The sequence below is a fragment of the Orbicella faveolata genome, unplaced genomic scaffold (assembly GCF_042242905.1).
Source record: "Orbicella faveolata isolate gen_17 unplaced genomic scaffold, um_ofav_v1 contig_3, whole genome shotgun sequence".
In the NCBI taxonomy this organism is placed as follows: Eukaryota; Metazoa; Cnidaria; class Anthozoa; order Scleractinia; family Merulinidae; genus Orbicella; species Orbicella faveolata.
In genome coordinates, this window is record NW_028301558.1 from 6,257,103 (window position 1) to 6,268,688 (window position 11,586).

An 11,586-nucleotide genomic window follows, 5' to 3' on the forward strand; every position below is an offset into this window, starting at 1 on the left:
GATGTTTGGTAAGAAATGTGACCATGCCTAATCCATACCTTGTATACATACGAGTCCTGTCAACAATGTTCTTTTTAAAACATAAATATTTCATCTACACCTCTCCACTTGGTTCCCCATATTTTTGGTGAATACTTGAGGTCCTAAGGGGGGGGGGGGGGGGGGACAATTTTCAGTCAGGTACTTTTGCAATCCACCGCCTTTCCGCCCTACACTCCCTACTTCGGACTTAAGTCGCGATCCGTTGCTGTGCTTCTTTCACACAAAATCGTGCTTCTTAAGGAAACGTGTTATAACAGGCAATATTTGAAACAGCCATCGGTGAGGAAACTCCGTCTCGTGTGTTAATGGTGGACTATCACAAGTGCTTTTTTTAATTGATCTATCTTATCTAGCGTGCGTTGATTAATTTTTACTCCCTGGATTGTGAAATGTCTGGAAATGTTAAGCTGTTTTACGTGGTCGTTACAATGTCTATTTACTTGAAAGCACTTTGCGTTCTACTTGAAGCATCGGGTTTGATTGTAATTTATTTTATAACACCAAATGAATTATTCAGAAATTCAATTATTTCAAGTACGTTATTTTCCCGCGAATTATTACGTGGAAAACAGCTAACGATGTTTATTCAACGTAATTCCTCAATTTCAATGCTGTTGGCTGACTGCAGGATGGTTTCTGTCGAAATCTTGGTTCGTGTTGAAAACATTTTCTTACAATTTCGTAGCGATGCTTAATACTCTCAACATTTTTTTTTTCATGATTTAGATTATTTTTCCACTAATTTTATCCTCGGCACATATTTTCCTGTGGCGACTGTTTTATTGATGAGTTAACGACAGCAGACTACTAGTGATTTTAAGAAAACCATCATAATGCAGAATGCAATAAGCCCAATGAATTACGTGACGTCAGAAGGCGATTCGGAACCGAAAGCTAGCCTTCTGTTTGGTGCGCGAAAATCCTGTTATAAATAGCTTTTAACTGGGTGAATCGGCAAGTCATCTTGAGAAAACAAGTGCATCGCTTGCTGTTTGACAATTTGTTTTATGCAAATGAGAGACGCTGCGTGTCACCGAACGGGCGTTCTTTTTAAGCCGTAAATCATTCAGTTATTTTGGTTTTAAATGGCTTCCCACGTTTCCGTGGCAACGTGTCTGTGCAATTCTACAATGTGCTACTGTGTGAATTGAAACTCGGAACAAAATTAACGAAAATAAAGAAAGCTACGTTGTGACAGCTATTTATAATTTTGTCTTAATTGCAGACCTAAAGTTTTAAAAAAAAGGTTTACGGCGAAACACAGCAAAGAGGATGAGATTCGTTTTTAAGCTTTTCCGCTCTTTCGGTTTCAGCATACAGTGAAATTAATAGTGGTACATGTTCTTTGTGTTTGTAATTTCATGCCACCAAAGTGTGTTTTGTGGCTGTCAATTAAGCTTGCGGTTTACCTTCTCAGCCATTCGGTGCTTTCGTAATTGAGCAATATTACAGAGACACAGCGAACAGGAGCTTTCTAAGCCGAGTGTGCGATTTTAACTCAATTTCTGCGAAGGACATCTCTTGTTAGTTTTGCTTACGAGTATACCCCACCAGAAATAATTAAAATTTGTACAAGTTAGCTTAAAACTTGATCTTTTCTTTTTCAGTGTCCGATGTTTCTTTTAGTGTCAAACATAGCAAAACGTTTATTGTTTAGCTGTGCTAAAATTTATGGCTTTCACTGATGTTTTTTGACATGAAAATGAGATTTATGTGAATATCGCCTCGGAGCAGGATGATAGCTTGTGATATTTATGATTTGTTGGGGTGATATTACATCAGGCGAATTAAGAAATTCGAACTTCGCGTAGGATGGAGGAAAAGGAAAAAAATAAAAAACACTGTCGTGTTCGACCTCGAATCTTTTTGGCAATTTTCTTCCGAGTATATTCCAGTATGCTGCCAATATGGTTTGTTTTGCTTGGTGGGAAAAAGCATCGTTTGACCGAAATGACATGTTACTCTACTTGTCACTTCGTTTCGTTGTAAACAAAACGAAATGTATAGATATATTTATATTCCTGTATCAGTAAGCTCCATAGGAGCGTTTCTTGACGGAAATTGCATTCAACAGGCTTGATGTAATGGTTTTGACCCGTGGTAAAGTGACGGTTTTTTACGTCATGGGAACCACAAGTGTTTTCAAGAACAATCTCCCGCGTGGGTTTTTATTTTACTTTAGAGTGTAAATAAATCTTTTTTCAGGGTAAATTATAGTAGTTTGATTCTCAGTCCGGATGTCAACAGATAAAACCCTATTTTAGTTTTTTCCCTCAGGTTTTATATCATGTCGTTTCTTAGGTTAAATTGAAGAAAGGGAGAGAGAAGTAAACTCCTTGGTTTGTTAAAACAGTGATTTAAAAGCAAGTTTTAAAGTATTCTGTTCTTGAAGATCTTCAAATTTTGATGTCTACCTCTCGCTTGGAAATTTGGACAAAATATTAAAATCGGACCTGACAGGTTTCTGTGCGTTTAATGCCGAAAAAGAAAATAAATAAATAACATACAGTGTCGACAGAGGAAAAATTAAATACCTTTCGTCTTTGTCGTTGAAAGCGATTGAGAAATATCTCATAATTGATACAGGAGAGTTGAAAAATTGCAAATATATTCTTTTTTTTCACGATTGCTAAGATAAGACCTGAAAAATATGTATAATATTAAAATAGGCGAGAATATTGTTTGAATCCCTACAAGTAAATCAGTGAAAGTGGTTAATAATGTGGACTCGGAAATGTCGCTAATGAAGCTTCCTGTAATGATATTTTCAGCCAATAGTGTTGAAGCGTGAACCGCTCAGCCAATCGGGTGACAGCTGGTCGCTTTTGGCGCGATTTCGTGCGCGTCAGGCCGCATTTACCGCCAAAACTCTGGTGCGCCGGCGATAGCTCATGCATATTAATTTTCATAAATTATTTGTGATATTTTGTATGCAGATGAGTGGCCTGGCAACAGGTGGCCCAACAAGTAGCCTAGAGATCTCATCGAGTACAGCTTACACAGCTCGAGTTTCCCCGTTCCACAGCAAACCCCGCCTCCAAAACACCCTGAATAATAGCCGAGATGTTTCGCTAATGGGCCCGAGGCCTTGTCTTGAGTGTTTATATCCCCCTTGCTTTCTCTTATTATCGGAAATGGTTAGAAACTGCATTTTATTTGAGAGAGGCTCCACTGGACAGCCACTAGGATTTGTGTTCTGAGCCCGAGAGTCGGTGTGGGAGTTGCGTTTGAATGAACATCGACCGTGGTTTCCGGTTGGATTTCTGAAAATTCTATAGGAACATGTGGGCAGTGAAATATTGTTAATAGCTTCTGTTGACGGATGATCGCGAGATGAATTTCCAAGACAAGAATTATCTCCATTTATTAAACTGTGGTATTGGCGCGGATGGCTCGTTTCTTTCCTGGAGAATGGTGAATTTCGTACTGGTAAGATATGACGTTGTTGTCAGTGGACGCAACTACTGAGAAATGCCGAAATCGTTCTTGATCAAAAAGGGAAGAGAATATGGAAGCCTGTCTTCAAACTCCGGCTTCCAAACAGACCCGGCTGCTACCGAAGGTGAGCTAGGCGTTTTCGCCTGTTTCAAAATATCTTTCCTTTTTATTATTATTTTATATAATTTTTTTCGGGCCACGCTTTTGTATTTTGCTTGGTTGTTTCGTTTTGTGCCGTGGCCTGACACAGAGAAATTTGTTGATTGTATTCTCTTGGTAACACCTGTTGGGTTTTTTTCTCTCGCTTACCTTTTTAGGAGCAACGAGCGAGTCGGGAAAGGCATCGGGCTTACAAACCGTACCACATACCAAGCTGAAACACCGCGAAAACAGTAAAAAAGCGAACGGACTCGCCGAGGAGGACACTAAAGAAGAGAGTTTAGATGAAAACGGGAATTGTGTTGAAGATTGTGGCGCTGAACGACGTGGGGATCGACGCCAAAGAGGCGCTGAACACACCAGCGGTGGTCGAAGCCGGTACGTGTGTGCCGAATGTGGTAAATCGTATGCCACGTCGTCGAATCTCTCCCGACATAAGCAGACTCACAGAAGCTTGGACAGTAAGCTTGCCAAACGCTGCGAACACTGCGGCAAGGCCTACGTATCTATGCCGGCCCTGGCTATGCATGTTTTGACGCACAAGCTTCTTCACAAGTGTGACGTCTGCGGGAAAGCCTTCAGCCGTCCGTGGCTTTTACAAGGACACATGAGGTCGCACACGGGTGAGAGGCCTTTCCTATGCCCTGAATGCAATAAGGCATTCGCAGATCGCTCGAATCTCCGGGCGCACATGCAGACGCACTCCCCGCTCAAGCAATTCAAGTGCGACCGCTGCGATCGAACGTTCGCTCTGAAATCATACCTCAATAAACACGCCGAGTCCGCCTGCGCTCGCGAGATCACTACAAACAAAGCGCAGTAAACGGCAACCGACACGATTCTTCGTTCTAGAAGCTGAGGTGAATAAAGAAAAAAGCTAAAGCAAAACACAACTAACATAGGTAGTTAATGTAGCATTGTGTTCATGTAATGTTATTGGTCGTATAACCTGTAGAGCGTTTATCGTGAAATAGAGGATGTAGATTTAAAATTGCAGATTTGGCTCTGCGAAAAGACGCTTCAAAAATTGTGGAAAAAAATATTTCAGGCTGAATTTATCTTAAGCCAAAGGATGAGTTTGTCATGATTAATCTGCTATATGTCTCAACTGAGAGACATGCAACCAAGAGTATTAAGAGATTTAAGTTCTTTCTGGGAAAGAAAAAATATATTAGCTGTCATTTTTGGTAGTATTTACCTTGTCCGACAGTGAAAAATAAGCGTATTTGCTTTGGCTGTTCGAGAGGAAGTTGATTGGGCTTCGCAAAAGGAGAGTTTTTATTTATCCGCTATGCCACCAAGAGTTCGATTTCATTTGAAATCTCACGGAAATATCACTGAAGTAAAATATATTCACTATGGGAAAATTCTCCTCCTGCTATGCTGTAAATCCATCATCTTATTTCGCTAGAAAGTAAGAGTTTTTTTTCGTGTTTATTGGCGCAATTTCTAAGGGTATTTGGCTCCCTTCGTTAGTGGCAAATTCGTTGTTAATTTTAGCCTTGTTGGTTCAGTTGTATTTTGTATTCATTTTTCTTACGTTTTTAATATTAATAAGCGGCCATTTCCTTTACTTTAAAACTGAATAATTCGACCGCGTCGATGATTTTCTCCGCTTTATAATTTCAAAACGATCATACGGAAAATAAATTCAGCAAAGAAAATAATTTGTAGAAAGATTTCGAATTTACACAGGCTGCACTGCCAGGCGGTTTGTTTGCTATGTTTCATGAATTAAAATTCATAATTTATTCTTTCGCTAAAAACCACGTCTTTTGAATTAAGTAATTGTATTGAAGACGTCGTGAAGAACCTTGGGGTATGGTTTGGAAAGGATTTCCATTACAGTTGGGTTTCAAAATATAATTGAATAGAATTTTTAATTTTCCTCGCCATTGTGAGGAATTGGCCGAGGCGCACGACAAGATGTTTTAAGCCCTGAATTATCAATTTAAATCCTTGAAACACAAGACCAACGTTAGCGCGGAAAGCTAGGAAGTTTGCGTATCGTTTATTCCACGGCCTTTTTACGGCCGTTGAATATTTGGTGATCAAATTATATTACACTCGTTTTGGACGATAACAATCTGTCGTTAGATAGTGAAAAGGTTCGAATCCTTCCCGGTTCACCTCTAGTAAAAGCGTTATTTACATCATAAATCTTCTGATGCAGGGTTTATGGAGAAACTATCGCTGACCTTTAGTCGTTAATTGTCATTTTCTCTGTAGTTAATACATTTGTCGTTGTTTCAAGAAAATGTAAGACATGAGGTTACCTTTTGGCAAGCTTTATTGGACTGACTTATAAATTACAATCTCCATTCGTGTTTCGATTGCTCTAAGAGATTTTAAGATTTGATATAGGTTTTGGGGTTCCTATTACATGTCTGTACACGATGTTCAGGTCATTTAAAGGGCTAAGGTTATTTGCATGTATTAAGGGCATTTGTTGAGATCAATGAATTACAGCCATGTAAAATTAATTGTACATATATTAACGTGTAAAAAGGAAATCTTAGGAAATGCATTTTATCCTTTCAGTCCTAATCAGAAAGTAATTTTTTTTCTTGAAATGTCAATGAACAGTCGGCATGCAGGTCATGGGAATTTGGAAATTGATCAGCAAGAGGAATTTGGTACTGGGATAAACGAATTGTGAGGGATAATATGTACATACCTGGCGATATCAGGCGATACCAGGGGTTAAGATACGGTAGTAATTGATCGCACTGCTCGGTCGGGCGATATCAGAGGACTTTCTGCTCTTATGGGGCTCCTCAGTTTTATCTGCTTCACAGATTTTGAGATATTACTTGCGTACACTGAAAACACGCCTCAACATTGTTAATGTTTTAGCTTGTATATTTTAAATACCGTATTATTAAGGTACATTTGCTATGTAACCTTTAAAATTTCTATTTTGCTAGTCAGAAAAAATGCTATATTTGCGCTTTGCGTTAAACTGCTTATTTCACTTTTTGTGGAAATGTCGTTGTCATTTCGTTGCAAGAAATGGAGTGTAACCTAGCAGCAGCAGGTCTGTGAACAGATCCAGGGGAATATTTTCTGTATTAACTACTTTAAAGGCCCCCAGTGAGCACCTTCAAAGACTTGTCTGACGTCACAGGTCAAGTTCATATCACGTTGATAATCTGTTTGTAATCTATTGTGGGTTTTCTTCTCATTCAAAGGAGGCTTCTGCAGTAAATGTATTCCTTTGTTGTGGAATCTCTGATTAAACTGTGACAGGTTGCCATTGAGTCTGTGTGTTTCCTGGTTAGTCTATTTTCTCATTCAGCAGCACGGCACGACAGGTTCCGTGTTTAAAAAAGTTCTTATGTTTCGGAGAAATCGGAGCCGAAAGTCGTGCAGACAGGTGTACTAAATGGGGAAAGGGGCTCGTGTCGGGCTCCACTCATATCGAAGCAATTTAAGAAAAAAAGCCACTAAAAGAAATAGGGGCAATGTTTGCTAGATTCTAACGGACAACAGTTTTTTTTGGGGGGGGGGAGGGTAGGGTGAGGTTTGAGGGTTTTTTGTTTTGTTTTTTTTTTTTTATTCTTTCTCTTGTGACCAACTAGCAAACGAGAAAAAAGGAGCGGAAAAATAGCCGCGCAAATTTTACGGACGAATAAAAATGGAGTAAAATGAAGGCGAAGATGTTTTTGTAGTAACGGCTATTCGACCTGTGAAAAGTCGATTTTGCTGGGTTTTTTTTCTGACGGGCTTCAGTACACACTGATTATTATGCTGAGCGCTTACTCGTGGGGTTATCTCGAACTCGCGATTCATCGTTTGAAATGCTAAACACCTTCAATGATTTCACATATTATATGACTGAGAAAACTACTTCATTGTGATTGGCTAAGAACAGGCCAATTTATCGCTAATTTTTAATTTGCACTACAGTGCAAATTAACGCGAGTCCGTTTGTAATTTTCTCAGCCGTATAATAAATGAGTAATCGTATGAAAGCTCGAGCAATTAAGGATTTACACTACTCGTGAAACTGGAAAATTCTTTCAAATAACACTTGCCTAAAAGCTCGTGCAATTTTGAGAGAACTTTCAAATATCACTCGTGGGAGATCCTTAATTGCTCGAGCTTTCATACGATTACCCACACAAATATGGATTTTTACGAGCCAAAATACAAAATGCACCCAGAAATTAAAATAAATGAAAACTGCCATCTGATAAATGTAGAATTCTAAAGGACGTTCGCGCTTATTGTTTCTGCGCATCCTTACTGCGCACGCAAATTCACTCGAGCGCGCGCTAAGCAATAAAATGAACAATGATAGGGCAGATGGCCATTACTATAGCTTTGCCTGGAATTAACGACCTTGGACGTTCGGTGACTCCTATTTTTCTTTTTGATGGATCATTTTCTCTACTGATTTTCTACGTTTAGCGAAAAAATGAAGAAAACCTATCGACTAGAAGTTTGAATTGTTTGCAAAATGCACCATCGAATTCCGTTCTTTTTAGCTCTTCCTTTATCCTTGCGACGTTTTCAAATGCCTCTTGAAGGGTTAAGTTTTTGTGAAAAAGTTGATAGAATTTGGAATTATTTACGCAACAGACCCACTTCTACAAAATATGACCAGGATCGTTTGCCTCCGTTGACTCACCTCTGATATTTTTAACTATAAACCCCTGTAAACCATGCTGAATTACGTGCGCCAATTTTTCAAAATCAGGCTAGTTTTCCAAACGCTTTATCTCTGAAACGAAGTCGGTGACCCCCACTTTTTTTTCTTTTGCATTTCTGACGCAAGTAACCCGTTATCTGACTGCCGTAAAAATTAAAAAAAACCTACTGACTGGAAATTTTTCGTCCGAACGTGCTTAATTAGGCATATATTACTTTGCCTAATTCTCGGAGCTGTAGACAACGAAAGTTGCCGAATATCTGCACAGCTTTGAGGTGAACAACTTCGTTCCCAGGTCCTTTCCCTTAGAAATTAGGAGAGGCGGGTAAAGCCCTGGGAATGAGGTTTTTCAAGTGAAAAATGTCCTACAGAAGAGTGAAAGCATGCATACGCGGCAATGCCGAAACGTATTATGGGTGGTGGAAGTATACTGTTGTAATTTCGAAACGGGGACCAATATGGTAAGGACATTTCCGCCCAAGTAAAGTTTCCAGTAGCGAATGGGCCACTCGGGCCGGGAGCGAAGAAGGACGGCCCTTTTCGCAGGCTAAGTTTCCAGAAAATCCAGAAATTGTTGAATTTCCGAAGAGGGAACCATTCCACCGAAAATTCCGGAAATTCCAGGAGGAAAGCCAAATGGAAAGGAAAATGGATTCAAAAATTTCGGTATACCTTGCAACGTTGTCCTCTTTTCCGGAAATTCAAGAAAATACTGTTCCATTCGCCACTGGAAATTTCCGGAAAAGCAAACCGGAATTTCTTGTAGAATGGAAAGCGTGCAAGGTTTTTCCTTCGCTCGGTGTTAGTATTACCCATAATAATATGTGTCCCATTTTCCTCTCAACCAACTTTAGCGATTCCCGGCGACCACTGTATTTTTCTGTTTACTGGATGATCAATGCCTAAGACAGAGACAAAGGACTGCTCGCGGTCTTGAAGTTTAAATCATTTTTGTCATATGGAAAGGTGAAGAGACTATGATCTGAGATCAAAGTCTCTTTTCTTACGTTTGTGGTGGGCAGTTTCAGGGCGTAAAAGATCAAAAGCCACACAGTTGTGTTTCTGAAATGGGTTTATCATTTAAGACCCAAGGATTCCGATGAAACAAACGTAGATGTTTTTTTTTTCGATTGCGAAAAGTTTAATATAGCAGCTTATGCGTCCCATGGCGAGGCAAGGACTGGTGTGATGTATAAAACGATCAATGAGATCACGAGAAAGTACTTTCTGAACCGCCTCGTCACACTGAACCTTAAACAATACAAAGAAATATAATTTTTGATGCAAGAATGCAATGATTGCTATCCTCGTGGATGAACACCGTGTTTGCTTTTATCATAGTGCTTTTATTCAGTGAACATTACAAGAGACCTTTACGCATGCGCTTGAAGAATGTCGTAGCGATGTCCGTAGCGATGTATTGCATGCAGAGCTAAACTATTACGCGCGTGCAGTATTTGGTCAGTGACCATTCACGCCAGTCATGAAGCTTCTGCGAACTTCTGAGAATTAAATAAAGTAGTTGTGTACGTTCGCGAAGGGAGCGGATGTACACAGGTTGAGAGGAGGCATCTATGCTAGACTACCAAAAGCACTCTGGTGACACCTTTATAACGAATATTTGACAGTTACGTGATCTATGGCTCAGGTTGTCAACTTTATGACCTAGAGCCAGTGATCAACCGGCCGGTGATTCTTCCTCAAATATGCTCGTCAGGATAATTTGTGTTTGATAACGAATTTTGGCAGACGTAGCTTTCATACAATTGTGAGAAATCACAGCGCACTTATTTCTCCGCCGTTGTTCCAGGACGGTCGGTTGGTCTCCACCCACAACCGTTCAATTAGGTCACCAACAGACCTTCGAGAAGTTTTTAAGAAAACTCGCTTTTCTCCTCCACACGAAATTTATGAACCCATATTTGTGTGGGTAATTGTTTTATTACTTAGCTCTTATTAACCGAGCAGGAGGTTTGTATGGGAGAATCTTGATCGAGGTCGTGAGTACAGACCGAACGCAGTGAGGTCTGTACACACGACCAAGGTAAAGATTTTCCCATGCAGACCGACGCAGGGAAGGTACGTTTTTTATTGGGGGGGGGGGGGGGTGGGCCGGGGCTTCGGAGGGGAGGGTCATTAATAAATGTTTTACAAATTGGGGAGGGTCAAACCCGTTTTATTCGCAAACGAGGGAGGGTCACAGTTTTTTTGGCAAGGAAAAAAATTACTCTATGTCGCTTAGTTGACTCTTATTTGTTAACAAACACGCGAAGTGTATAAAACCTAAAACTTGTATATACAAGCAAAGCTACCAGTCAAGATTCATCTAAATTATTTACAGGTGTCGAAATGTTATATCAAAAAACTATCTTCTCCCAACTAACATAATTGTCTCCCTCGACCAGTGGCACTTTCGTCCATATTTTGATGGCAGTAATGTTTCCGCGCGGGGTTCTGGTATAAAATCAGTCTCCGGTGACGATTCGTTACTTAAGCTACTCGGGCTTGAACAGATAACTCGATCTACCACATCACTTTGCGAGTCAGTTTCGACCTCGAAAAGTGATGAGGTCACTTGTTGCTGCAGATTTCTTAGCGGGGGCTGCCGAGGTTGTTGACACTCCATTGAATCGTACAGCAAGCTGCCAATGTGCGCTTTGATCATTGCGACCTTTTCAGCTTTTTTCTCTTTGAAGGTGATCTTGTGATGGGAAAAGTACAAGGATAGCTCTTCCACCCTCAAGGACGACAGCTTATTGGAGTTGTACAGTCCAACCCAGTCAATGTCATTGTACTCCCGGTTCAGCCGTTCCATTCGCTCCCTTTCAGTCTCCTCTTTCTTCTTCTTCTTGCACATTTTTATCTGGGCAAGGTGCTCAACATACTCTGCCACAAGCTTTCTGGGGACAATGCATTTATCTGGAAACTTTCTAATAGCTTCACTGTCCCCACTGACTAGTTCACTTTAATTCCCCAAACAATTGTTTAATCTGAGCAAGTTGCTCCATCTGACCTCATGAAATCCTCGCATTCACCACAAGCGCATTTCTTTCTTTCTATTCCTCGCGCATCCTTGCCTATTTTCAAGTTTTCACCGTACAATCACACGCCACGCAATTGACTGCTTTGTGCACAGACGCGGTTATGTGAGAAACACTTCCGGTTAGTTATTTTCACTTCCGGTTATTTTTGTCTTGGAGGAGGTGGGGGGAAGGTCAGATGTTTTTGTGTAGGTATTTGTGAAGGGTCATGTATTAATCCATTCTGGGAAGTGGGAGGGCCACGACTTTTTT

General features: G+C 40.3%; 2 protein-coding genes across 2 annotated transcripts; one reads left to right on the forward strand and one right to left on the reverse strand.

Annotated features, from left to right (window-relative positions):
* Nucleotides 1–990: 990 nt before the first annotated feature.
* LOC110068231 (uncharacterized) lies at nt 991–6,899 on the forward strand. Its single transcript, XM_020775615.2, has 2 exons — nt 991–3,604; nt 3,798–6,899. Exons 1-2 carry the CDS (start codon nt 3,514–3,516, stop codon nt 4,460–4,462), a joined length of 756 nt encoding a protein of 251 aa, XP_020631274.1. The 5' UTR covers nt 991–3,513; the 3' UTR covers nt 4,463–6,899.
* Nucleotides 6,900–10,426: 3,527 nt separating this feature from the next.
* LOC149106191 (uncharacterized) lies at nt 10,427–11,399 on the reverse strand. Its single transcript, XM_089298578.1, has one exon. The coding sequence runs from the start codon at nt 11,148–11,150 to the stop codon at nt 10,659–10,661; it is 492 nt and encodes a 163-aa protein (XP_089154704.1). The 5' UTR covers nt 11,151–11,399; the 3' UTR covers nt 10,427–10,658.
* Between the last annotated feature and the right edge of the window lie 187 nt (nt 11,400–11,586).

What these genes read in the sequence shown, in the direction of transcription:
- LOC149106191 (XM_089298578.1), bottom strand. Translation starts at nt 11,150, where the DNA reads ATGTGCAAGAAGAAGAAGAAAGAGGAGACTGAAAGGGAGCGAATGGAA.
- LOC110068231 (XM_020775615.2), top strand. Translation starts at nt 3,514, where the DNA reads ATGCCGAAATCGTTCTTGATCAAAAAGGGAAGAGAATATGGAAGCCTG. An exon ending in AGACCCGGCTGCTACCGAAG is followed by an intron (nt 3,605 to 3,797) that starts GTGAGCTAGGCG and finishes TTACCTTTTTAG; the next exon opens with GAGCAACGAGCGAGTCGGGA.